Source organism: Columba livia, chromosome 1 (genome assembly GCF_036013475.1).
Source record: "Columba livia isolate bColLiv1 breed racing homer chromosome 1, bColLiv1.pat.W.v2, whole genome shotgun sequence".
Taxonomy (NCBI): domain Eukaryota; kingdom Metazoa; phylum Chordata; class Aves; order Columbiformes; family Columbidae; genus Columba; species Columba livia.
In genome coordinates, this window is record NC_088602.1 from 31,850,196 (window position 1) to 31,876,939 (window position 26,744).

A 26,744-nucleotide genomic window follows, 5' to 3' on the forward strand; every position below is an offset into this window, starting at 1 on the left:
CAGGGATGATTCCACATCCATGTCTCTCTTAGATTTCAACAGAGTCTGATTTAAGTAACGCCAATGGAAGTTTTGCACGAGTAAATCCTTCAGTAAAAGGCTGCAGCACATCCTCACTCATCATTTCTCTTTGGTTAAAAAGGCCATTATGAAGGTGTTCTTCTGTTTTTGTTTTAAGGCTGCTAGATCCAGAATTATTAGAAAACTGTTAGTTGTTCAAAATTGTTTTCCCTGGTTTTGCTGTTTTGGTAGATTGCTCAGGAACGGTAGGTAGCTTGCACTATTAGGCCACAGCCTTAATGAAATATGTATGGGCAAATGGGCCCCACTTGAAAAATAAAAGGACTTATAAGCGGCAATGTAATTCACCTGCATAGCTCCAAGGGCAGAATACATCACACAGAGAACATCAAATACATTGCTTGACAGAAATGCATAGTCATGAAACTGTTTCCTTTTGGGCATCATAGACAGTTTCACTGAAGCCAGTGGGACTCTGCTAGAGAGAAGAAATATAAATATTGCATCCACTGAAAAACCTAAATCGAAGCATTTGATTCATTCCATTAATTTTGCAGCCATCATCATCAGCAACACGATGTATTCCAGCTTCAGATCCTGTCCACTCTGAAAAAAACTTTGCCCACCCAGAAGCCAAATTCCAATGCCCTCATCGGTCCTTCTCTTGCAGTTGTTCATTCTTCACAGACCAATTAAATTTCCACTAAGAAAAAGAAAGAGAGACAGAGAAAAACTGAATCTGATTCTAGCTTACCAGTTGGAGGTCTTGGAAGAGGAAGATTTTCAGCTTAAAATACTGATCTGTGGTAGAAGAAGACCTAAAATTTGGCTTGGTATTTGGCTGCTTTACAAGAAACTGGTTTTATTGTTCTCTTGACAGTATGACAACTAAATCTGCCAGTTTTATGAGCTGTTTCCTCTGATGTGGGACAGGTCAGAGCCACCATGCACAGGTCACACAGGAGCTCCGTGTGCACATGGTGACACTGACTCATTCCAGAGCCCTCAGCCTCCATGCCTGGGTCAGAGTCTCGTGCTCTGGCCCTGTTGCAGCGATGCCACGCGTATCACCCATCATGTTGTGGACATTAATATTGTCCCCCACAAAACTGGGAATTTAGGATCACCTGATAAATCAAGTGGTATAAATGCTGTGCTCACTGAAGTGGTTTATATGTTCTCTCTCTTTACCCTTGATCACCATGACCAAACTGAACAGCTTCAGTAGAAGGAAAAATGAACTCGTGACTCCTGCCTCCCTGTGCACACCCTGCTCCTGCACAGAGTCGTGTGAAGGGTGCACACAGGCACAGAAGGGATTTCAGGAGGGCATCCACTGAATGCAGCTGAATATGAGGAACACCAAGTAGTAGGTGGGAGCAGTGACTTTCCACTGTTTCCTGATGAGTTTGATACAGAGCCTGAATCAGAGGGGTTGAGCTAAGGACAACAACCAGCTCATATCACATGGGCCATCCAGTCAAGGGATGGAGCACTGATTGAGCACAAGTGGTCCAGAGCATCCCACAAAACAGGGTATTCAGGTACCTCATGGTGTCCAGATGTCTCCACTCCACAAGTGGAGTGATAGTTTTGAGGATTCACCCTTGGGAACAGGCACCCCAGGGAAGAATTAAGCAGTAATAAAACCAAAGGCCTTTTGTGAGCAAAGACCTGAGGCTCAGGATCTGCCAGCAAAACAGATTGCCTTCACATGGTGGGTACAGACACAGGGTTGAAGGGCTCTAATCCTGTGTGTGAAGGAAAAGGAAACACAGGGGCTTCCACCGTTGGAGGAGATTGCCACATTTTGTGCTATTTGTGCCCATCTTGTTGCAAGTATCTCTGGCATAGCAAGAGAAGGAAGCAAACAAAACAGACAACTCAGGTCCTATTGCGTGTGTGTGCCAGGGAGCAGAGCCTGACTGCATACTGTATGATGTATATGGCACCCTGCACTTCTCCAAAGCTTAACTTCTCCCAAAACTCCTGAGAGCACAGTTACTGGTCTGTGCAGTCTCCTTCACCAGCTTGTGCTCGATGAGCTGTTATTGAGCATTTAACATTCACTGCTTACTCTGTCTGCTTACTGTCTGTATTTCGCTCACGTGGCAGAGCAAATCAGGCCCCCCTGTTTCTCTTTCATTTCACCTTCCGTTCCTCTTTCACAATGTCAAACTGCTCAGGTTGCAAATACTGATGGGGAATATTTCACTACAGAGAGGGTTTCAATTACTTGCTTCATGTTTCATTAGAATATGACTCTGAAGAATAATAATTTTTTCAGCTTATTAAAATAAAACCTGTGTTTTGGACCTAAGATATATGACAGCATTTCTTTAATTGGCAGCTGGAGGTAACAAACCCTTTATTTTTTGCTTAGAAGCAGAGTTAGCTGATGCCTGATATTTTAATTCTGTGAGCACTCAGCAGCTTTTACCTAAGAAGCCTCTCAAAACCAAGAATGCACAGCAGATAGAGACCAATACGTACAGCTTTTTATGGACAGCTTTGACAGTTTGGTGAGGACTGATTCTGCCACCCTGCACCAGAATATTAATAGATTCTTGTGTGGTTTGCCTTAGTGAGGATGACAGAGTCAGCATCTGAATTTGTTCTGCCCACCATGCCAGATCTGCGGGAGGTCATTCATCAGCAGATAGCAATTGATAGAGTCATTATATTTCTGATAGATGACAAAGTTCAGTCATTTTAAACTAGAACTTACAGCACTGGGCCCACGCTTGGGGTGAACAGTTCAGTATGACCACTTTCAGAACAACACTTCCATCTTGCAAAAAAGCGAGTGTTTTCATTATGCATCAGACTGAAATGGAAACTTTTGTAATTTTCCAGGCAAAAAAAAGAAGACATTCACATAGACTAGCTCAGAGGTTAGGGCCTTCCCCTACCTTAGCGGAAAGGCATGGTGAATCAGACTGTCCTATCCGCATCTAAAAATGCTACTTTGTCTGAAAAAATGTTTTAATCAGCAATTTTTAAAGTAGATCGACATTTTATTACTGTTAAGACTGCATCTGAAAAATGTCCAAAGACATAAAGCTCACCATGTATCTCCTAAGCTGGTGTGCATACTTTATACACTTCAGGGTAAAAAATCCTATGTATCTATCCCATCCAGCCAACCATGCACTGTACTTATGTAATTATTGCCAAACAGTGAGATGCATTCTATTTTGAATACCTACATTTGCTTATGTAAATACATAGAGAAAAATGTTTGCTGTATTTTGTAAATGTTAATGTAAACCAGTGTTCCAATGCTTTATTGTTTTGTCAGATCCCACTGCTAGTAAAGCAGATTAAAACATTTAAATGCCATCAGTTGTTTTATACATTGGGGGTTTGTCCTAAGCAGTTATTTGGGTTTGGTTTAATTTCTCCCATTCATAACCCCAGCACAATGTTTGCTAAAGTCCTTTCAAATACCTTGCTGGACAAAGAGAATGTTGCAGAACTTAACTGTCTCAGTAAACTGGTCCAATAGGAGACACTGCAATCATTCTCTTTTTCTAAGGATGGCCATTCTCCTACGGAAAAGGGATACTCTCTAGATAAGGACATATAGCTTAAAACATTTCAGCCTCAGGAACAATGTATTTGCAATAGTAATAAGCCAATTAAATGAATTTCACTAAGAAGTCACAATATAAGACTAAAATTAATAAGCAGCATAAATAAGTAGCATTGCACAATCACACAGACATAAATAACACCTGAGTTACAGAACCGCAGTGCCATCTATTGGTAGTAGTTCCTTTCACAAAGAGTATTATAATAACCAAAAAGGATTTTGTTATCTTTCTGTTTTCTCTATCTTAAAACAAAAATAAATGTATTCTTCCAACTGATCTAACGGCATACACACTCTTATTTACAATTGCAATGTATATCAAAGTAGTACAGCTGTGAATAAGAAGTTCTCTTAAAACCTTGCTGTAATCATAAGGTTTTATCATGTTTTTTAATTTGTAGAGAAAATCACACAAAGGCATATGCGTGTTTCCATACAGGAAAATATCTAAATAGATATATCAGGTCTATATAGCTGCATATAACGATATAATAGATCAGGACTCCCCAAAAAATGGGCAAATTCATGAAGGGATGGTAGACACTTCTAGCCAGAGAATGTCGGGATCCCAGACTGCTGGGTGTTGGCGGGGGCTCTCCGGAGCTGCTTGTGCTCCTTCTTCTACCAGCTTGTGTTACAGCACATCTCCAAAATGGGCTGTTCAGCCAAACGGACCTTTGGTCTGCACAGCTACAGCTGCTCTTGCATTACATTTCAAACTGAAAAAGTGACCTGTGTATGAATTTAGTTAAGCAACTGCCCATTTTTTCTGTTCCTGCTCATCCATAAATAGTTGTGCGAGTGCATTTGTGATTGAACTAATAAACCTCAAGGAGTTAATTCACAAATTGTTAGGTAACAATTCATTGACAACACAAATCGTAGTACTTTGTGAGTTCACTGTTATTTTTCCTGTTACAAATGTTCTGTAGCAACAGAAAAGATTGTTAGTCTGAAAATGCTTAAACACTTCGCTGCTCTCAGGAACTCAGTAATAAAAATTATGTTCATGCAACCACACAACTGCTGCAGGAAATAGAAGCAAAGAAAACAGTCATCAAAATGAATTTCCAAGCAAATTTACAACATACTTGTTTTGTGAAAAATAGAAAGAATCACACTTTGGAAATGTCTACTGGAGAAAAGTCCAGCCTTCAAATCCCAGAAGCATGAAATAAAATTCGCAACTAACAGCAGCTTTAATGTAGTCACAAAACATTGCTTTTCAAAACTAGATACTTGGGGCTGGTGGGGCTAAGGCTGAGCCTGGAAATGTGGCACAGGGGATAAATTGCTCATTGTAAGAGGACTATCAACAGCTACGTCTGGGGTCCTTGAGGGAGAACACAGACTATTTGCTGAACGGGTCTTTTGAGCAACAATCATCTGGGAGAAGGAGAAAAGATTGAACCGTGCCATCTTCTTATCTGCTTAAGAAGCAGGTGTTGATGAAACAGGAGCACACTGTGCCATTTTAAGTGAGGTTTCACCTTGCAGATTTACATCCAAGCAAAAAAACGGGGGAAAGAGAAATATGTTAAGCAGATTACTGCAGTCACTGTCAGACTACATTCATATTTATTTATCTATCCTTAAAATTCTTCTAAGGTAAAGACAGCTACTGTTGGGACAACTGAGGTAAAGTAAGATAAAATCACCAAATGAAGCCACTCAGTGAGCTGGGAGCAGAACCTTGAACTTGAAAGATATGAGTGAGGGTCCCCTCCCTGTAAGGCTCTGTTTCCCAGAGTCAAGGGTACAGAGATTTCCAGAGGGCATCTGAGGATCTGCAGTCCTTATAGAGACACTGGAAAAAAAAATCCTAGCAGTGCAGTCAAGGTTTGCAGATTTGAAATTAATCAAGTCTATTTACTTTAAGTTTGAGGAACCAGCAAAAGTAGGAAATCAAAGCAGTTTATAAAGGCACTTTCTGAGCTGAATTACAGCACTTGTGACACCCTGAATGACCCAAAGAAAGACGGATTATCCCCAAGTTCCTCTTTGGTAGTCATTTGGGAGGGAGCACACAGGGGTCTGGCAAAGAATCCAGGGCAGGACATCTGTTCCAGAAATTGGTCTGAGAAAGACAAGGAATTATGCAGGGTCAAATAAAGGTGGAAATCTCAGGATTTAGAGCAGCATGGTCCAAGGGATACTCCACCAGAATATTTTGAACTGCTGCATATAGCTATGCATAAAGTCACTGATTAAGTTTCCACATGAACAATACCCATCATGGCTGAATTCAGGAAATTTGTATTGTATCTCTGTTCTCCACATGTGACTTTTTCTCCTTTTTATCTTGTAGACAGCAAACTCCTCAAGTCAGGTTTGCTTAAGCAGGGTTTTGTACATTGCTTTGCACTGTGGACCTGGTCACTCTCAATGACAATAGCTCTTCCCTTCTTTTTCAGTCACCTATATTATCAATAGTGCAGAATAGCGCACACATTGCTTCCTCCACACCTTACTCATGGGCCATCCATGATGCTGGGGATGTCAGTGCAAGGACTAAGCTACCATTAATTTCACTGTTAGTTTTAAGATTATGGTTAGGGTTCCAAGACTCACAAAGCCTCCAGCTCCAGGGACATGGGGCTGCAAAAGGCATGCCAAGGGGAGCATGACACAGCACCTACATTGCTGCCTCCACCTCTGTTGTTTTAAAGCCCTTGCTAATGGCAAGGTGCACAACTCCTACTACTCTTGTTTTGTCCATTGCAGCAAACTTCTCATCAGAACGCAATTAGACTCGTCTGGTGTGCCGTGTTCTTGGTAAAACCCTGTTGGCTATTCCAGATCGCCTTCTTGTTCTTTGTGTACTGGCAATGGCCTCCAGGAGAATTTGTTCCACGTGTTTCCCAGGGATGGCAGTAAGGCCGAAGAGCCTTTACTTTGCTTCATCCTCCTCATGCCTTTCTTGAAGGAAGGTGTCTCATTTAAAATTCAGATCGATCAAGGGGTTTTTGCAATTTTTCTTGGGGCAACATGAACATCTACTTTTACTTTTTCTGTCTTAAAACATGCTTGGAATCTTCTGACTCTTTCATTACCTGTATTTCCCCCAGGACACAGATCTATTACTGGAATAAATGTTCTTCTTTCTGGAGATCTTATCAGTTGTTCCAAAAGTCATCTAGGCCTGCTACCGTACCCTGTCTTTGGCAGCAATAAAATTGTGTTTTTTCTTCAGCATATTTAAAAGCCATGTTCTTCAAAATAATCTTTTAAAGAAAGAGCAGAAGGAACCTCATGCATTGTAATTTTGCATGTCTCTTTGTCTTACATCATTATAGATAACAAAATAAAACAGTCCTCACAATAACAGTTTATGATACACAACTCAAAGCATCTGTCTACTATTTTGATCCTAATTTTGACAAATGACTTCTGAATTGCACCCCAAGACCAAGAAAGAATGACCAATGCATTTGTATTACTTCAAGCTTCATACAGGGATCAAGATATCCTAGGAATGTCAGCTGATGTTCCTGATCTTAACTTATTCTCTCAGACCTAAAGAAAAGCCTATCTGCTAGGGGAAGACAACCAGGAACCTAAACAAATTGCATTTATGTCTGTCTCCACTTGTCCTTGGGACTCCCATTAATAAAGCAAGCTCTAATGTTCTACTAAATTATTTATTGGCTGAAATAGAATTTAAATTTGTGCTTTGGTGTTGATTTAGTCTGATCTTAACTATTACATTCCTGTCAGCCAATATCTTTCTTGAGTTGCAATTATACTTCAAATTTTACTTGGATAACTGAGTTTAAAATACCAGCTTCAAAGGCTCAGTAAATCAAACATGAGGAATTTAATACTGTATGTGGAAAAATATACAAGCAAGCAGACTCTCTGTAAGTTCAAAATTAATTTGTACTGAAAAGAATGAGAAAACAAAAGGCATAATACAAATATGTGCAGTCAATTTAATATTAAAAAGCTGGACTGCTCCATTTTTAATTGCAAATTGTTAAGAGGAAAATACTTTGTCAGAATTACCACACACATACACCTCACTGGATTTTGGTATCAGTTGTAACATGTGCTTAATTTTTCATTTTCCTGAAATGATAAGAAAGTATTACAAATATTTCTTACACACATAACTGTAATAAAAGAAGCTTTCCTCCTGCCCCCAAAAAGTTTTCAGTGCTTTAACTGCTCCAGAAACAAAGATTTATTTTTTTTTCAAAAAACTCTACTTTTTCTTATTTCTTATCGTAAATACCTTATTTCTGCAACTGCAAATCTTCTGTGTATATATTCCCCAGAGTCTCTCTGCAAAGAAGATTGATGCACGTGCTCAAGCTCATAGCAGCTCAGAGCTATTGAGGTCATTCCAGATCACCAGTGCGGCACTGCAGAAACACCAATACAATACGTGGCCAAATTGAAGAGAAGCCAAAGGAGCTATACTGATAATCAGAATGACAAAAGACAACTGCTCATTTAGAAATCATCTCTGGCCACAGAAGAAACTGTGTAACTTGACCAAAGACAAACTGACAAAGCTGCCGAGAGAAACCTCTGTGTTTGCTAATCTGTTTAATCAAATAAGGTTTTTATTACAGACTCAAATTCTTTTTCCTATAGAATTAGAAAACTTGTGAAGAACACAAAAAGAGTAGACAGGTAGCACTGACACCACTGTAACTCGTATTACAGTGCAAGCAAGACCAAAGGACAGTGTTGTCTCCCAAAAAGACCTAGTCTCAAATGACATACGAAGCCTCTAGTGAACAAGAAAGAAATAATGAAAGCAAGAAATGGAGCAAATATGAAAAAAAACCAAAACAGCCAACCTTAATGTAGGCAGATAAAACAACTGAGGGTGTGTAGTCTATGCAATGGGTTTTGTTGGCTAAGAAGCACCTTGGGCAAGTTGCCGGAAAATGTGAAGAACTGCCTTGAAGGGACAGCAGTTAATGATGTGATAAGTTGCACCCAGGTGAAATCTTAACAGTATGGAAGGAAAGAAAATAAAAGAAATTTTGGAAGATCTAACTTCCATTTGAGACAAAAGGTAAGATAGATGGATGTGGTAAAGAAGGGGAAATAGAAAATAAATCAATAACAATGAAGTGGCAGAAAATTTTCCTTTTCTCTGTGTAAAGTTTCCCCCTTAAAAAGCTAAAAACTTGAAACAGATTGTGTCAGTACAGTTAGAATGAAATATACTGAAGAATACTACTCTTACAAGCCACATATGTTGTTTGGAAATGACTGATAGGATGCTATTAGACAGTTAACAATAATTTAGACATACATGACATTACAATCATAAACAACTAAATTATGGACAATGGCTAAAAAGAACACTGGAAAAGTTATTTACAGAAAAGAATGGCACACAAACAGTTTCCTGACAAAGCAGACAGTGAAGTGCAAATTCAGTGGTCTGAGTAACCAAAGTCAAGATGAGATCACATACAAAAAGTTATTGAAAAAACGACAGTAGCAGGAGTTGGAATCCACAGCTATTGGGTAAAAGAGGTTAGCAACTGCCACCCTTAATTCAGGCTACTACAACAAAAGCATCAGGAAAGCATGTACCAAGATGCATGGCCAAGGGAAGGACTGTACTTACTGAAAAAAAAATGGCAAAGGAAGAATTTGGTACTATAAGCTTAAGTCATACAGGTTGCTTGCCTACAATGTGGAAGTTTCTTGCTGAAATCTTCACTGCAAATGTGGTTGAGCAGGATGAAGCCAATGATATTTCCCCAAATACAGTAAAGATGCTGGAGATAGGGTGAAAAAGCAAAAAATCTTGTGACAGAATACAAAGCAATCCTCACAGATGCCAGAAGAGCTGTTATACAGACAAAATGAAATTGTATCTCACCACTGGATTTGATCAGGGGTGAAGTGGTTGAAAGTACCGCCTGTGTAGGAGGAACACACAGAAAGCATGTTAGAGAAGTATCTATTGTACATGGAACACAACAATGAAGTAATATACGAGTATAAGATAAAGTAATAGTATAAGAATATGTAAGCCACAAGATTTTACAAAGTGTCTTTCTTATCTTTTTAATATCCTTGTTTCCACTGTTTGCATTGACGCACCATATAAGGAGAAGCCATTTAATTATGAAGGTCAGGAAGCCCATTTCACATCTGTTTTTTCATAGATAATCTGAAATGATATGCAGAATGAAACCAAAATGAATTCACTAATGACAGCTCTAGGCACAGTCTCAAAGGATACAGCAATGGCATTAAGGTTAAACAAATGTACCTATGCATTTACTTCAGTAATTTTTAACTGAAAAGACATACAAAATAATGCATACATCTTGATGCCATGGAGACATGGGGAGGCCAGGTAAACTCATCAGCAGGCTGCCAATTAGATCCTTCTGAATACATCACTCTGAAATGGGAGCAAATTGGACAAAGGTTATTTAAGGGACTTGGACAGGAAGAGCAGGAACATATAAAAATCTTATCAGCATCGGTGCTCAGGCAGGCAGGTTTTATACTGACAAGAGAGAAACAGCTAAAATTGAATTGCAGATACTATGGAAAACGAGATGTGTATAATGACAGCTGGCTATCTATACAAGAGAGAAAACACCCTGGCTAAACTTTTGATCAAATAACAAACTAACTGGGCAATATTTTGCTAGGGAGAGCAGGACATTAAAAGAGCTACAAAACGCACACAGATATAGATAGAAGGAACAACCTGAAGAGTGTTTGAGAGGTCCTAGTGAAGAAACATATTTTAATTTGATTAATGGCAAATTAAACCTTCCAAAAGAAAAACTGAGAGAAGAAAGTTTAAACAGGTCAGAGACTGATTATTTGTACCAGCTACATCCAAGTAGAGAGACAGGAGAGGAAAACTGCTCTGGAAGGCAGGATGGGTGTCCCAGGTCTAGCAGCCACAGTCCAAACATCTGCTAGAGAAGAGCAGAAAGTAATGGGGGTGCAAAGCTGTTGATACTGTGGTTTGCTAGAATTTGGGATTAAAATCCCAAGTGAATAATTTGCACATCAGCAAAGTAACATGATCAGACTGCAAACTCTCATGGGCAAAACCAGTAACTGCTAATGCAGTACATGTTAGGAGACTAAAAAGAGGGAGAGAGCTTTGCTGAGGACATTTTTTGGCATCCAATGGGTATATTTAATTGGAACTTTTAAAGTCTTTTTAACAGCAGCCAGTGAGAAGAATTTGGGTTATGAACACGAAGAAGCAAGGCCAGATATCATCTTTATTTTACGTGAGCTGTCAAGACAAATACTATCTAGACTAAAATTTGGTTTTAATATAAAATCAGGAGTCTGTCAGGTGGTGTCCACTGTGAAAGAGCAGAAATATTGAGGAGACGTGGAGAATCTATGATTCTATGACAAGGTACACAGAATCACATAATGTCAGGGATTAGAAGGCAAAAGATCATCCAGTCCAATCCCCCTCCTGGAGCAGGAACACCCAGATGAGGTTACACAGGAAGGTGTCCAGGCGGGTTTTGAATGTCTCCAGAGTAGGAGACTCCACAACGCCCCTGGGCAGCCTGTTCCAGTGCTCTGGCACCCTCAAAGTGCAGAAGTTTCTTCTCATATTCAGATGGAATCTCCTGTGTTCCAGTTTATACCCATTGCCCCTTGTCCTATCATTGGTTGTCACCGAGAAGAGCCTGGCTCCATCCTTGTGACACTCACCCTTTACATATTTATTAATAAGGTCACCCCTCAGTCTCCTCCAAACTAAAGAGACCCAGCTCCCTCAGTCTTTCTTCATAAGGGAGGTGCTCCACTCCCTTAATCATCTTTGTTGCCCTACGCTGGACCCTCTCCAGCAGTTCCCTGTCCTTCTGGAACTGAGGGGCCCAGAACTGGACATAATATTCCAGATGTGGTCTCACCAGGACAGAGAAGCGCCCGAGGAGGCAGAGTGCAGCAGTCGCGGCCCCCCAGACACGGCAGACCCTCAAGGAACGAGCATTTCCCTTCGGCAGATGCTGCTGCCCAACGCCCGCCACGGCAGGCGGGAACCGGCCGCCTGAGGGCTCTGCCGCGGAGAGCGGGCGGGCAGCGGGGGGGCAGCGGGCGGGCAGCGGGCGGGGCGGCTGGAGGCCGCGCCCGCACGGGGGCAGCCTCCTACCCCCCCGTCCTCCGCCGCGCTGCCCCGCCGCTCCTCCGGGGTAAGGGAGCGGGGGAAGGGACCGCCGACAGCGGCTCAGGCCGGGGAGCGCGGGGGCAGGGCCGGGGCCTCGCTGCGGGGACAGCGGGGCTGCGGCGGGGCCGCGCGGGCGGCGCAGGGGGAGGGGGCGCTGCGTGTGGGCATGGCCGAGAGCGGGAGGGCGAAAATGGAGGCGCAGGACGGCGCTTTGGTGCAGCGGCGGGGCTGGTGGTGTGGAAGTTTAATCCGAGAACGGAAATGGGCGTCCCGAGCCGCGGTGCGGCCCCTGGCTCGGTGCTGCTGCCGCGGGTGGGGTAACGCGCTCCGGCGTGGGCGCCACTCGGCTCCGGCCTCCGGGGGAGGTAGAAGACAATGAAGAGGCCCTGAGGGCTGCCCGTGGTGCGTGGGGTTTCGTGCCCCGTGAGGGAGGGAACTGCTCTGCTGTTACCTGGTTTCTCCTCAGGACTTTTCTGGTGTGCCGGCTCTTGAGGCCTACTCCCCTTCCAGCTGCCTGGCTGGCCTTGGTCTCCATGAAAACTGATAGTATATCCATTTGTGTCAGCCTTCCCCAGTTCCCTTAGCAAATTTGCTACCAGTGTGCTACTGGCTGTTCTGAAGCTCCCATGACTCTCACCTTGCTTTTTTCGTAGCTTTTCCCATGAAAGGGAGCCTTCAGCTTCCCTCTGAGGCCTGTGTTTCTGCTGCCCCCCAGACTTTCAAAGTGAAGTAATTAAATGGTCCTCAGTATTGTGGTAGTTAGCAATAGGACAAGGGGGCATGGGCTTAAACTCTGCCAGGGGAAATTTAGGCTGGATATTAGAAAGAAATTCTTTACAGTGGTCAGGCATTGGAATGGCCTGCCCAGGGAGGTGGTGGACTCGCCGTCCCTGGAGGTTTTTAAACTGAGATTGGACATGGCACTTAGTGCCATGATCTAGTAAACGGACTAGAGTTGGACCAAGGGTTGGACTCTATGATCTCTGAGGTCTTTTCCAACCCAGCTGATTCTGTGATTCTGTGGTTGGACACTGGCACACACGGCAGAGGAAAGGTGGGACAGGTTTATCTCCTGCGGCACACGCAGCTCAGACTGACCGCAGCACTCCAGGTTTCTTAGCTGGTAGCAGCGTTGGTAGGCAAAGATGGAGCTACGGCTACGGCAGAGGTAAGGGTGGTGGGAGATGTGGGTCTGTACAAAAGCTGGAAGGCTTTGTCAGCTCCCCCTCCATTTCTACGGGGGAAACAGGAAGTTAATGAAAGAGTTGCAGGAGAGTCTTACTTCTGAAATACTACAGTGTTAAACAAAGATGCCTCAAGTTGTATTCAACGTTTCTGTTCCCATAACTAATTTTGAGTTAAATCCAGAAATGTTTTACTTTCAAATTTAACTTGCTCTTTTTTTTTTTTTTTTCCTTACAGTTAAAGCCATGGCACTGAAACAAGTCTCCAGCAACAAATGCTTTGAGGGTTTCCAGAAGGTGTTTGAACATGACAGGTAACACTACAAAAGAAACCTGTACATTTAGCATAGGGCAATGAATCCGTCCCTGCTGTCTGTTCTTCAGCAGTCTGCAGGAAAACAGCATGTTCTCGCTAATATCCATACTCCAGTAAGGAATGCTATCAGTTGCTGTTTTGGCTCTGTTCTGGTATTTCAGTGTTAATGTTTAACATGTCTAGTAGAAACATAGTGCTGCAGACTTGATACAGAAAGCCAGTACTTTTACCTTTTAAGATAAAGCTTCATTACTTTGAGTTGTCCTGTTTGCAGCATAGAGAACTGCAGTGTGTACAAAGTTGTATCCACTCTATTGTATATTTCGCTTTTATTCAATCTGTCAGACAGATGCAGTAGATAGATTCTTGTTGTTTGAGCAAGCTGAAGAGAAAAAAACATTCCAAAGGAAAAAATCATTAGTTTTGCTTAGATAAGCTTTTATTGACAATGTTAGGCTTTAGTATAAATTGGGCAATCGGTTAGTCTATAGGTTTAGCAGACAGAAAACACTTCTCTCTTGGCGGGGCATGCTGTATAGTTTATGTTCTGTGAATCATGTGGATGTGTTTCTCACTAAAAATTACTTTCCAGTTTACTAGGCAAGGCTCAAGTTAAATATTGCTGGGTTCAGAATTCAGTTTTCAGGCTGTTGCCTGTTAGCAACACTGGAAAAATGTGGCTTATTTTAAGTCTCTGGTTTAGATATATTCACAGTCAGGTAGGAAGGTTAGCTCTTGTCAGTTCAAGAGACCGAGTTTTTAAATAGCTTTTCACTTTATTTATCTTCTTAAGTTGTTGTAATTCACTGACCAAATCTCTCTTTGCATGAAATGCATTGATTAAACTTTTTTTTTTTTAATGTCAGTGACCTTGTTAATTAACTAGTGGTGATAACAAGGAGTATTTTATTAATACAGTGCAGAGCTAAAATGCAAAATGAAATTTGGAATCTACTTGCCTCCAAAAGCTGAAACTGGAAAGTGTCCTGTGCTATATTGGCTCTCAGGTAAGTAACATGAATTTTAGTACCTTAAAAAAGATATTCTCAAGCATGTCTAAGCTACCGCGCTGCAGTTACTGGAAACCTGATGTAGAGGTACTTCAGTGGCAGCTCCTGCATTCTACAAAAGATGATCTTCTGGAACATGCATTTACTCTGAATGCCCTGTGATAAAGTTGGATGCAGACAGCCTCAGGCAGTAACCTACCAGATTGTGTTCTAAAGTGCTGAGTGTTCAAAGTATTTTACCCTTTTGTTCTAAAACATATTTAAAGGTTCTCCTGAAAGGCCTTCCCATTGGGACACCTCCTGCTTCCTTTTGTCTGTGACAGAATGTTTCAGCTGACAGGATGGGGGGCAAAGTTGGCCCGTGGGAGCCAGCAAACTCCCCTCTGGACCCCACTTTGTTCTGAGTGCAGTTTTGCAGGGGTCAGCTGGTGATCCTGGGTAGAGAAGTGCTGTTAGGTGCCTTGGCACGAGCACATCCAGAGTGAGGTGACCCTGTGGGATCAGAAGGGGCCAGGGGCTGGGGAGGGATGTGTAGCAGGATTGAAGTTGTCTCATGCACAGCATCACTTCTTCATCCCTCCAGCTGTTGTCTGGCGGGATGTAAGGCAAGCTGGGGTGAGACTGGATGGACCAACATGTGTTCCCAGTTATCCTGGCTCTGTTCCTCTGCCCCGTTCCTGTCACCTCCTACAGAGCTGGGTCTTGCACCAAAAGTGCATAAAAAATTTTAAGGCATTCTTTTCAGAGTGGTCAGATTTTTGTCAGTGATGGCTCCAGGATTAATTAATTATGTATTTTTTTTCTGTTATTCAAAATGAAAAGCTCTGTCTGTTCTGTAATTTTAGGACTTGCTTTATTAACTCTTGTGTTTAGAAAGTTGGAGAATTGACTGGTAACGTGGATATTATATTCCTTGTGTGTGTTTGTTTCACAAAATACCTAGTAGGTCTCATTTGTGGTATGACAGTGGACTGGGTAAAAATGTTTACCCTTGAAGCTGAAGCATCAAAATTGAAGAGCTCCAAGTCATGCAGCACATTTATTTTTTTTAATCTAAACCATGCTGTCCTTGCTAGTATATCAGTCAAATTAGGTTATTTGCAACTTGTCCTCAGAGAAAACCAGAATCATTGAACACTCAAATGGCACAGTAAAGAAAAATTGAAGTACTGGTATGCAGTATTATTTATTTGTTTTGGACTTCAGCTGGGCCTGCTGCAGTACAACAGGCATGAATTGCTGTGAGTTTTGGAGCCAGAGTGCTTATGGGCCTTTATCCTGTCTAAAGGATTTGGGATTTGTTGGACCATACATATAATTTTGTAATGCACACAGCTGAAATGGTGGTAGAGAGAAAAATGTAGTTGTAGGGTCAGATGTCAGAAGTTAACAATGTTAACCTTAGCAACAGTGTCTGTAGTCAATGGATTTAAATACACAGTACTTCAGGAAACTATATACCATATAGAGTAGGTGCTCTAGGGGATACAGAGTACGTACTGACATGTTTTTCACCAAATGCTAGTGTGACTAGATGTGAAGGTGCAACTGTGGCTCTTTCTGTGGATTGTTAAGAATTGTTGAAACCAGGGATAAGACTTTTTTATGTTCATGGAGATAGAAATCGCTCTTGTTTTTCAAAATCTTTTCTATCAAAAAGGGTTTTTAAACTGGTATGCTGTGAGCAGTTTGTAACCAATGATATTTTGATCTCCTTAGGGTTGACTTGCACAGAACAGAATTTTATAACAAAAGCTGGTTTTCATCAAGCTGCAGCTGAACATGGCCTCATTGTAGTTGCACCAGACACAAGCCCACGTAAGTTTTAATGAGATATGATAACAGTCGTTACGCTCAAGTTCATCCCTTTCTCCTCAAAAAACGGAGTGCTGCAGTTTGCTACGAAGTGTCTTGTCTACCTAAGTCAGAATACGACCTCACCACTGTATCTCGCATTGTTTGCTACTTATTATCTATATTTCTAATAGCATGGTAGTGGAGGTTTGACATTTGAAACTCTTTTACTGTCATGGCACTAAAACTAGAACAAAGGGGCCGTTGAGTTCAGCATGAAGGAGGAGAGGGAAGAAAAGGAAAGCACGGGGCATGTGTTATCAGAGTCACTTGTCTGCACTTCGTGGCTTTCTGAAACTTTAAAAAACCAGCAGAACTGTGTTGTCACACAAGGATGAAATGTTCACTCTTTATTGTGTTCTGTCTTCAAAAGCCTATTAGATACATGTCTCCAGAGTATTCCAATGCTTAGAAAGGTAAACCAGAAACCCTTCCTCCCTGCAGCTGCAGTAAACTGCTGCTGAATGGCTTTTGTAAATTATGTGCTATTATTTGGATAAGGCTGAGCGTATGTGTAGTATGGGAAACCTGAAAATGATGGATCTGCAGTTACTGGAAGCATAGTCTTTTGGGGATCCAGTGTATATGTTTAGCATTAGCTGGATTCTGTTAAAGTCTTGCGAGTGCTGTATGCAAAGTTGGCAGTCTTTTAATTCCTGAGCTTTAGTGCGTCAGATCTGAACACAGGTAATAGGGGAATGAAGTTCCTTCCAGGAGATATTTTTCACATCTAGGTTTTGAAGTTGTGTCATTTCAAAGATCAAAAAATGTCTATTTCTAATGAAGAAGAGGGACAGAAGAACAAGACTTGTGTCTGAATGAACTTTACACTTCATTGTTGCTGTCTGCTGTAGACTAGAGATGGGCACCTAGCCTTTGTGTTATTCAGGCTGGGTAATCATACTGGGACTTATTTTTAGTGCTGTTTGTGTAACTTGCCTCTATCAATGTGTCACTCATTTGCATAGTTCATTGCTTTGTCCATTTTCTTTTAAAACCCTTTTTGCAGCTTCTCGCTTGCCTTTTAGCCTAACAATTGATCAGGGTTGCTCTGCCATTTAGCTGAATTTCAGTATGTATTTCATACTACTATACTGTTAGATTTTAGCTCAGAGACCTCAGATGTTCTTAAATGTCTTTGAGCTGTCTGGAGAAACAGGTGAAGAGTAGTTCAAATGTAACCACAAATTAAGAGATATGAGCATACATAGAGAAAACACTAATATGTAGTTTTTAACTGTGTAGTTAAGACTACATGAGAGTTACTAGACTTACTTTCTAGGAGCTAGGAGATGTATCTGCATGGGGAAGAAGACTGCATGAAAACATGAAATACCTGTTATTACAGACCCACTGACAGACCCTGATTGACTTTACTTTTCCTTCTTTGTAGGGGTTTGCTTTTCCAGACAGGTTTGCTGAGCAGTATTTCGCAGGTTCCTTTTGAGTTTTTGTTTTTTGTAGCATTTCCCTTAAGTTTCTTTTAGCAGAACCGGTGTTGCCTTTGTTGCCTGGCAGAACCCTCAGAGTTTCTGTCTATCTCTGAGGGTCAGAAGATAGACTTTTAATATCCAGTATGCTGTGTAAGCACCCCAGTCCCTGTGACTGCTGGATTGTCAAGTTACAACATCTCTCAGTGTTCAAGGGCACATCACTGGAGCAAACTCAGCTTTGATCCTTGTAAAAATCTGATTTCACACTGTGACAGGTGGCAGGTATCTCTCCACAAATTGTCAGGGACTGTCAAATTGCACATGGGTTTGTGGTGTAGTCTGACAGTGGTAACAACCCATGTAATTTTGGATTGCAGAAAGTAGGAGCATTTGGGGGAAAGGGAGGCCATTATTTCCTGTCACATATACCTTGAAATATTACATTCTGTTCTGCAAACCAGGTTGGTAAATCACAAGCTAATCAAAGGGAGTGTAAGAGAGGAGTGGATGGAATATATTGACTTTCAAGGAGACATCTGCAAATTTAGTTTCAAAGTGTAGCCTTGGAAAAGAGGATATAACCCTGCAGTTATTCAAAGAAGAAATTACCTAGGTTTTATGGGGAGTTACAAGTGGGAGCAATGAAAGGAATTGCAGAAAAGGCAGAGTTATATACTTAAAAAATGGTAGGAATAGTAACTGTTATTATGCTGCTGAATCTTAAAAAGGGAGATGTAGCAGGCATTATTTGAAGCACATAAACTGATCTGGACACACTGGTGATATATGGTTCTGTCCTTCTGGGGGAAAGCAAATTTTCTGCAGTTTCTGTTTCTCGCATAGTTTCTTGTACTTGATAGGATGAGGTCTAATAATGGGAAAAAAAGCTGATAGAACCAGTTAACATGTACCAACTTTTAATAGGTCCCTAGGTAAACTGAACAAAGCTCTACAGAATTGGTTTAGGAAGAGACCTGTATGTTCTGTGTATATGTGAATGGATACTGGAACAAGTAAGAAGTTGGATAAATCTGCATGTAATACCTAAGTGGCATTTTGAAAGCATTGTTGAAATAACACTTGAAAATGCTGCACTGATGAATGAAAATCTGAATTGTCTTATAGTTGAAGAAGTAGTGACATGTTGATGGAGAAACTTGTGTTCCGAGTCTTTGATCTATATGGCAGATTCTCCAGCTCTGAACATCTGGTAAAGGGAAGACAGTAACTATAGAAAGAATTTTTATGGTAGGTGGCTGCAATGTTGAAGGAGAAGACGAAAGCTGGGATTTTGGCACCGGTGCTGGTTTTTATGTGGATGCCACTGAAGACCCTTGGAAAACAAACTATAGGATGTATTCCTACATAAAGGATGAGGTAACTTTGCTGCTGGGTTCTCCTGGTGGTGTTGGGTAACATAAAGAAGGGGTGCAGTTCAGTCGTGCTCTTTGTTCTGAGCACCAAAGCTTGCTTAAGGTGATTTTTATAGCCTCTGGATGGTTTGCCATTTTCTTGCTTTCCTCTTTAATAAAAATAATTTATTATTTCTTTTTTAATCCTTGATTATTTCAGTCGTTGGATTTATCCAGTTGTTAGGCCTTTCCTCTCCAAACAGATACTCTCGTAGAACTGAGGAGGGAGAGAACTGCAGCACAGAGATGGTAACACCTGGCAGGGCTTGAACAGAAAGCCTGAACCTGCTTTCCTGCCAGAGATGCCACAGGGTTGGCCTAGACTTCTAATCTTGATTCATTAGTTGTGCCATCTCTGTTCTTGTAAAATCTCTGCTCTGCTGCTTCTGAAACAACCCACTGCATTTTCCTTCAGTTGTATTGGTCATTTACACTGTTTTAATTATCTGTCTTGGGAAGGTGGGGTGTGGTGTTTTTGCTTCCCTTCCCTTCCCTTCCCTTCCCTTCCCTTCCCTTCCCTTCCCTTCCCTTCCCTTCCCTTCCCTTCCCTTCCCTTCCCTTCCCTTCCCTTCCCTTCCCTTCCCTTCCCTTCCCTTCCCTTCCCTTCCCTTCCCTTCCCTTCCCTTCCCTTCCCTTCCCTTCCCTTCCCTTCCCTTCCCTTCCCTTCCCTTCCCTTCCCTAAGAACAAGGTGCAATTCTGGTTGCTGACAGGACCATGTGTATCTGTTAAAATAAGACTATGTTTATTGGGAAGTTCCCACAGCTTGTGTTACAAGGTTATGATAGACTTCTGTAAAGAAACTTTGAGTTACTTATCAGATTAACTGTTTCTTTTTGATTTTACAGTCCCATTCAAATTGCTTTCTGGCTATAACCAAAGATATGCCTCTGGTTTTAGTGGCTTTGTGGCATTAAACTGCATTAGTTGTATGCTTTTTTTCCCTAAGCATACTCAAGCTGCTTTAACACTTTTATTCCACTGTTGTTCCTTTACAGCTGCCTAAACTAATAAATGCCAATTTTCCAACTGACCCTGAACGGATGTCTATTTTTGGGCATTCCATGGGAGGTCATGGAGCTCTTATTCTTGCTCTGAAGAATCCTGGAAAGTACAAAGTAAGATATAATACAACTTATATGAGGTATACTAAGACTTTCTGTAGAAATGAAGAAAACATAATGCCAAGTTCTTTGTAGCATTAAATATATAAATAGTTGTAGCAGTTCATTGATACCTAATATTAGAATATGGAAAATCACCAGAAACACCACTCTGGAATGTGAGTATCAGTGAAATTTAAAAGAAAAAAATCTGCAAATTTTAGAAGTCAAGAAAAGTTTAGTTTCTTTTGGATGATGCTGCATCTCTTCCAAACCAATGATTATATTTAAATGTAAACAGGCTCATTCTAACTCTGGAGTTAAATCTTGCTGCCAGTATTGTCTAGAAATCTGGTTGTGTGATTTGCTGTATCTTTTCAGATCTTTATCATGTTCATTTTGAAGCTTTTATTACCAGCAAACCTTTTCCCCACCGTTATTGTTTATTTGCTTATAATTTACTATGGAGTCTATTAAGTCCTAATTGATAGCAAGTGTAACTCTAAGCACCTGAACTGCACACGGATTAGTATCTGGAGACACCCCACCCCATCTTTCTTTTTCCCCTGGGATTTTGATGTCAGTTTCCCTAAAGATTAACTTTTGGAGTATTTGAGGTATCTGAAGTTGTGTTCATTTGTGTTCTACTTGAACCTAAAACATGCTGGAACTGTTTTGCCTTTCCTTTATACTCACGAGGTTCGAGAGAAATTTTGCTGTTCTCTTTGGAGATCGGCTTGTGTCAAATGTGCTTGTGAGGGAGAACTGGGCATTAATGTTTGAGCGCTGAGCAGCTCTGTGTTGGTGGATCAGTCCTTTCATGACCTGTCCTGCCCTGTGTTTTGTGGTCAGCTGCTGCAAAAATGCAACTGCGTTTTTGAAAATAGCATAGCATCTGCTCAGTGTCATTAGCTTGGCATTATAAGAGAGCTGAATGTAAGATAAAGCTTTATTTTTATTTCTCCTTTTTATGTTTTGGAGCTGGTAGTTCAGAATTTCCATTTTCACTGTTAGGTCTTAACTGTTATTTGTATTATCTAAAAGGATAAACATTAAATTGAAAATACCAAATCCAGGAGAACTGGCAGTGGCTCAGATAGTTTGTTGCTGTTTCTTTCGAGAGTGGAAATGTTGATGTCCCAAGGTCAAATCCAAAACAAGAATGTAAAGATAGGGCTTGGACTTCTGACTCCAGAACCTGGAGTTGTCATCTGAAATGTGCTTTCCTTGACCCCTAGTCCTGGAACTACCTGAATTTGTGAGATAACTGTTGTATGCTTGGACTGGCTGAGCAGCCCCATGCCTTGGGATTTTGTTGTGCTCTGCCAAAATCCAGCTGGAGGTGAAATGGTCCCATGCTGACCCAACGCTAGACTTGAGATCCCTCTCCGCTGCTGAAGTGAGTTCAAGATGACATCTCCTAACAAGGAAAGGAATGGGGCATCTAGCCCTGCTTCTTGAAGCTTGGCTGATGTGCAACAAGGAGAGCAAAACTGGGGCTAGAAAGAGCAAGTAAGAGGAAAGTAGGATAATGGGTAGGGCACCTCACTTGGAGGGTTGGTGGGGGGCACCTCAATTCTGGCAGTAATTTCAAAACTGTTTTTTGAAAATGCTTTTTGTTTGCTTGTTAGTTAGCTGAAATCGTTCTTCTTAACTCATACACTTTTGTTCCTGCTTGCTTTCTGAACAGTCCGTATCAGCTTTTGCTCCTATCTGCAACCCGATGCAGTGTCAGTGGGGGAAGAAAGCCCTTGGTGGATATCTGGGATCAGATGCAAGTAAATGGGAGGTATGTGTTGCAACTCGCAGTCCTTTAATAACGCCTTAGATATATCTCATGAGGAATCAGAACAAAACTCTGGGCTGCCCCTGAGTGTGTGCTACTGTTCTACTACACCCCTAAGCATGGATAAGCATTGTATGTCTCTGGTGGGCATGACTTGCTGTTGCCTGGTGGTGCTTATAACAAAGGTAACGAGATAGAAGGCTCTCATGAAACTGACTTAAAGTCCTTCCTGTTTTATGAAGATCTTAAAATCTGAACTAAGAAGAATTATGAGCAGCCTGAGACTTTCTCTCATTGTGTGAAAGCAGTGAGCAGTTTAAAAGAGAGTTAAGCTATGGCCTGTTTCAAAAACTCAGTTCTCAATATACAAAATGTAATTTTTTTTGGTAGTAGCCTGTAAAGAGAAACAGCTACAAACTGTTCAGAGACTGATGAGCCTCATGGCATCTGCAGGGGTAGCCTGTTGGAGGTAGCTAGGACAGGAGCCCATTGGGTGCTTTGAATTTGGTCTCCCCTAGAACAAGATTAAACCAGACTAAGTTAGGTTTTAGTTCCAAGGCTGTAATTTTGAAATATATGTAGTTGTACGTGAATTGCTAAGATACAAAAATGTTTGTGTGTGTGTTTCTGCATTGTTTGGGCAGCCCTTGAGTATTTTAAATCTCAGCATAAACATTGCACTGTATTTCTGGAATTAAGTTAGAAGGGATCATCATGACCAGGTATTCAGATTTCCTTGTAAATGAGCACAATCTGCAGTTAAATCCCTTGTGAATTGGTTTAAAGTATCTCTTCAGAAGACATCCAGGTCTCATTAAAACATCACAGGAATGGAAAGCACTAGCTGCTTTCACAATTTTTAATAGTTTGTATATTTAGAAATCACCAGTTAAACTTGCTTACACTTAACACAATGAAATTATTTTGAAAAAAATTGTTTTCTGGCCCTTTAACTTGCTTTGGAGCTCTTCTGCAAACTCAGTCCAGTAGATCGACAGAAGTATCAGGAACAGACTTAGTTCTGCCTTTGGCACAGACACACAACTTCTGATCTCTATAATTCTGCATAAAATTGCTATGTAAATATGTGTAAGGAGCATTTTATACCATGGCCACAGTGCTTGACTGAGCCCAAGCTCCCATTTCGATTGCAGTGTAATTTCTGGGTTTGGTGGCATCCTGGAAACAGGGCTCTGATGCTTCGGTGTAGGATGTTGCATTTGGCTCTTTATTGGTAATCTGTCTACTCCATTGCCTTAAACACTTCTCTGTTTTTTAAAAGGATTTATTTGAGCATGTACCAAGCACAGGTCCCCACAGGAAATGTCCTGCATTCACAATTCCAATTTGATACATGTATGTTAATAGTCTATGCCGTGTGTGCCATTTTTGTTACAAAGTTTTTGTGATGAAATTACAGTGGTAACCTTCAGGTTAAATGCTTTCCATGAGCATAGCTCTGTTACACCCGTGTTCTAACCTTTAGCTGCCAAAATAGTTATATCAAGATACCAAGTCATTTGGCAGGATCTGGCTTTTGTACAAGGATGTGAATCAGTACCAGATTGTATTGCTGTTGGTCTATTCTGTATGAATTTAGCCCCGGGCTGGATGTTCCATTTGGTCTAGAAGTGATATCAACCTGCCAACTTGGCAAATAGTATGACCTAAGTTATTACCCTTTTTAAAACATGGGTATTACTTTTCAGTTGTCTGGAATTTCCCCAGTGTTTTGCTCTTCCAAAGTGCAGTTTAGTGTCCTGATGAGCATAACCCAGTATTTTATACATGCCATTCTTTTCTTGCAGTCAGATAAACTGAACCTGTCTAATGTATGTAACAGTGTCATTTCTCTTTTTATTTCTGCAGGCATATGATGCTACACAACTTGTGAAGTCCTATCCAGACTCTCACCTGGACATCTTGATTGACCAAGGCAAGGACGACCAGTTCCTGTCAGCAGGCCAGTTACTGCCGGACAACTTCATCGCCGCCTGCACAGAGCGGAAAATCCCAGTCGTCTTCAGACTGCAGCAGGCAAGTTGCTTCTGCAATCCATGGTTGTTGGGTTGTTGCTTCGTGATTTTGAGGTTTATAGAACAGGTAGCAAAGAGGGTGCATCTCCACTGGGCATGCTTTTACTTACCTGCGGGTCTGTCCCTGGCCAAGTGAGGAAGAGGATGGAAAGTGATATTTTCCTGAACATCAGCCATCAAGGAGTGCAATATCCATCAGATTCAACTGTGTTTCACCACTAGGTGGGGTCATGATTTTAGTTATAACAAACCAGTCCGTTGATGGTAACTCAGGCTGTCAGCGGTCAGCTGAAGAAATGGCATTAATGATTTTTAATAAGTATCAGAGTCACTGTACAAGCAAAGTGACAGATGGGTTCCTTATCTGTACTGTGAGTACTGTGTTCAGCCTAAAACTTTGTGATTTAGTTTGTATGAGTTTGCGTAAATTGAGAGAGGTGTGGAACTGCTTGAAATCTTTGATTCATTTAAAGACGCAGATGGAAGGATTGCTCTTTCCTACAGTGCAGTGACCCGAACAGCGCTGTCCTGGGAGCACTGGAATCTGTGTAAAGCTACTGACAACTTCAAGCCAGACTCAGTGAGGGACCCCGTTACAGAGAGTGAGAAGGACTGTCCTCTCTGATTTATCATGAGGGCTTTTACACAGCCTTGCATCAAAAGATGGATTTAGCACTGACAAAGTGGAGCAATTCAGAGGTTTCCTTGTTATTTTAGTGTAGTGCTGGAGCAGTAATTCAGAGGTGGGCTGTGCTCTCCTTATCCCTGTGTTTTACCGGTAGGGCAGTGCCAGTGAGGGGAACTGTTCTCTCAAATTGCATGCCACTCTGCAGCTGACACTTGCTGTTATCCATCTCTAACTTACATGCCCTTATTAGGGCAGGTTAAAGTACATTCCGTTTGTTTAGCTTCCTAGCGTTCATATGTACTTAACCTATTTGTTAGGTATCCTTTACAGTTTTTGTATATAATACAGGTATTTTTGATTTCTTAAACCAGATCAAACCAGAAGAGTCATTAACTGCCGTAGAAGAGAGCTTAACTTGATTGCTTTATCATGAACTACATGTATTTGCTGATTTCTTTGTCGTTGTTCTTTTCTAGGGTTATGATCACAGCTATTTTTTCATTGCTACATTTATTAATGACCACATCAAACACCACGCAAAATACCTCAATGCTTGAACCATTTGGATAGAAGCATCATCTGTCCAATGTGAATCGAAGGATAGAGGTGAACTAAAAAAAATCATTTGCTGAAGTAGTGTCTGTAACATGAAGCTCTTCTGATTGTACTTCTAAGAAAAATAAAAGTCCCCCTTTGTTTGCTGTGTGTGCTTCAGTGTAAGTATTTGGAACGTTCTTGCATACTTTGAAAATTCTCTCAGCCCCATGAAGCTGCATTCTGGGTCCAAATGAGAATTAGCAGATGGGTTAGTTTCAGACTACAAAGGTGGGTGTGTACTTGGGACCTCAAAAGGTTTCTATCACAACTACTTATAGACTATGAATAACATCAGTGTGCTTCTTCAGCTAAATACCAGGGTTTACTTCATCACTTAATGCTGAAGGAAGTTATTAGTGGCACAGCCAATCAAGCTGCCTAATTAATCTGAACTGGTTGGTGTATTTTAGCTTGGTGTGTCTAAATATATTCCAAGGATAAACTTTGGTGGAGAACACACTCTTGCTGTGCAGAGTGGTGTAATGTCCTGTGCATTATCAACATTAAACAAACAATCTGAAAAGTATTTAATAGGTGATACTTAAAAGACCTCTTAGAAACCATGTGAAGGAAGCAGTCTAGTAAAGCAGGGCTTTTTTCCTCTGCTTGCCTTTGCCAGGAGACCTGCGTGACTAAACAGGGAACTGCTGGGTATGCTCAAGTGGAAGAGGAGAGTTTACAGATCATGGAAGGAGGGGCTGGCCACTTGGGAAGAATATAAGGCTGTTGTCAGCGGGTCTAGGGAGGCAACAAGGAAAGCTAAGGCCTCCTTAGAATTAAACCTGGCGAGACGGATCAAGGACAGCAGGAAGAGCTTTTTTCAATACATGGCAGATAAAACTAACATCAAAGGCAATGTAGGCCCACTGATGAACGAACGAGGTGGGTGCCCTGGTGACAGAAGATACAGGGAAGGCAGAGTTACTGAATGCGTTCTTTGTCTCTGTCTACTCTGCTGGAGGCTGTCCTGGGGAGCCCTGTATGGCTGAGGCCCCAGAGGAAGGCAGGAAAATGGAGTTTGCCTTAGTCGATGAGGACTGGGTTAGGGAGCAATTAAATAGTCTGGACATCCATAAATCCATGAGGCTGGATGGGATGCACCCGTGGGTGCTGAGGGAACTGGATGAAGTCATTGCTGGACCGCTCTCCATCATCTTTGCCAAGTCTTGTGAAATGGGAGAGGTGCCCGAGGATTGGAGGAAAGCAAATGTCACTGCAGTCTTCAAACAGGGCAAGAAGGAGGACCCGGGTAATTATAGACCGGTCAGCTTCACCTCTGTCCCTGGGAAAGTAATGGAACAGCTTATCCTTGGTGCCATCTCAAGGCATATCAAGGATAAGAGGGTTATTAGGGGCAGTCAGCATGGCTTTACCAAGGGTAAGTCATGCTTGACCAGCCTCATAGCCTTTTATGAGAATGTAACAAGGTGGATGGATGATGGCAGAGCAGTGGATGTGGTCTGCCTTGACTTCAGTAAAGCCTTTGACACAGTCTCCCACAGCATCCTCACAGCTAAACTGAGGGAGTGCGGTCTGGATGATCGAGTAGTGAGGTGGACTGTGAACTGAAGGAAAGAAGCCAGAGAGTTGTGGTCAATGGGGCAGAGTCCAGCTGGAGGCCAGTATCTAGTGGA

At 41.6% G+C, this 26,744-nt stretch overlaps 1 protein-coding gene and 1 long non-coding RNA gene across 6 annotated transcripts; one reads left to right on the forward strand and one right to left on the reverse strand.

The window, feature by feature from the left end:
- Positions 1–3,498: 3,498 nt before the first annotated feature.
- LOC110358373 (uncharacterized) lies at positions 3,499–12,438 on the reverse strand. Of its 3 annotated transcripts, XR_010470673.1 has the most exons (4): positions 11,500–11,629; positions 9,919–9,998; positions 9,692–9,761; positions 3,499–9,507 (listed from the first exon to the last, which is right to left on the reverse strand). It is a non-coding gene; the product is annotated as an uncharacterized LOC110358373 (long non-coding RNA). The 3 variants fall into 3 exon arrangements; XR_002412759.2 differs by lacking the exons at positions 3,499–9,507; positions 11,500–11,629 and adding an exon at positions 12,205–12,438 and having other exon boundaries at positions 9,640–9,761; XR_002412757.2 differs by lacking the exon at positions 3,499–9,507 and having other exon boundaries at positions 9,640–9,761.
- ESD (esterase D) lies at positions 11,645–25,214 on the forward strand. Of its 3 annotated transcripts, none has more exons than XM_065053970.1 (9): positions 11,645–11,778; positions 13,176–13,251; positions 14,172–14,260; positions 15,983–16,081; positions 18,803–18,927; positions 19,959–20,078; positions 21,754–21,852; positions 23,719–23,886; positions 24,990–25,214. In XM_065053970.1, exons 2-9 carry the CDS (start codon positions 13,184–13,186, stop codon positions 25,068–25,070), a joined length of 849 nt encoding a protein of 282 aa, XP_064910042.1. In that variant the 5' UTR covers positions 11,645–11,778; positions 13,176–13,183; the 3' UTR covers positions 25,071–25,214. The 3 variants fall into 3 exon arrangements, with proteins under 3 accessions (XP_064910042.1, XP_064910053.1, XP_013222231.1); XM_065053981.1 differs by having other exon boundaries at positions 11,750–11,778; positions 14,120–14,260; XM_013366777.3 differs by lacking the exon at positions 11,645–11,778 and adding an exon at positions 12,007–12,155.
- Positions 25,215–26,744: the final 1,530 nt, after the last annotated feature.

Bases quoted from the DNA above. Each gene is read 5' to 3' on its own strand.
- ESD (XM_065053970.1), top strand. From the start codon at position 13,184: ATGGCACTGAAACAAGTCTCCAGCAACAAATGCTTTGAGGGTTTCCAG. The intron at 13,252-14,171 runs GTAACACTACAA...TTATTAATACAG, and splicing joins AAGGTGTTTGAACATGACAG to TGCAGAGCTAAAATGCAAAA. The intron at 21,853-23,718 runs GTATGTGTTGCA...TTATTTCTGCAG, and splicing joins CAGATGCAAGTAAATGGGAG to GCATATGATGCTACACAACT.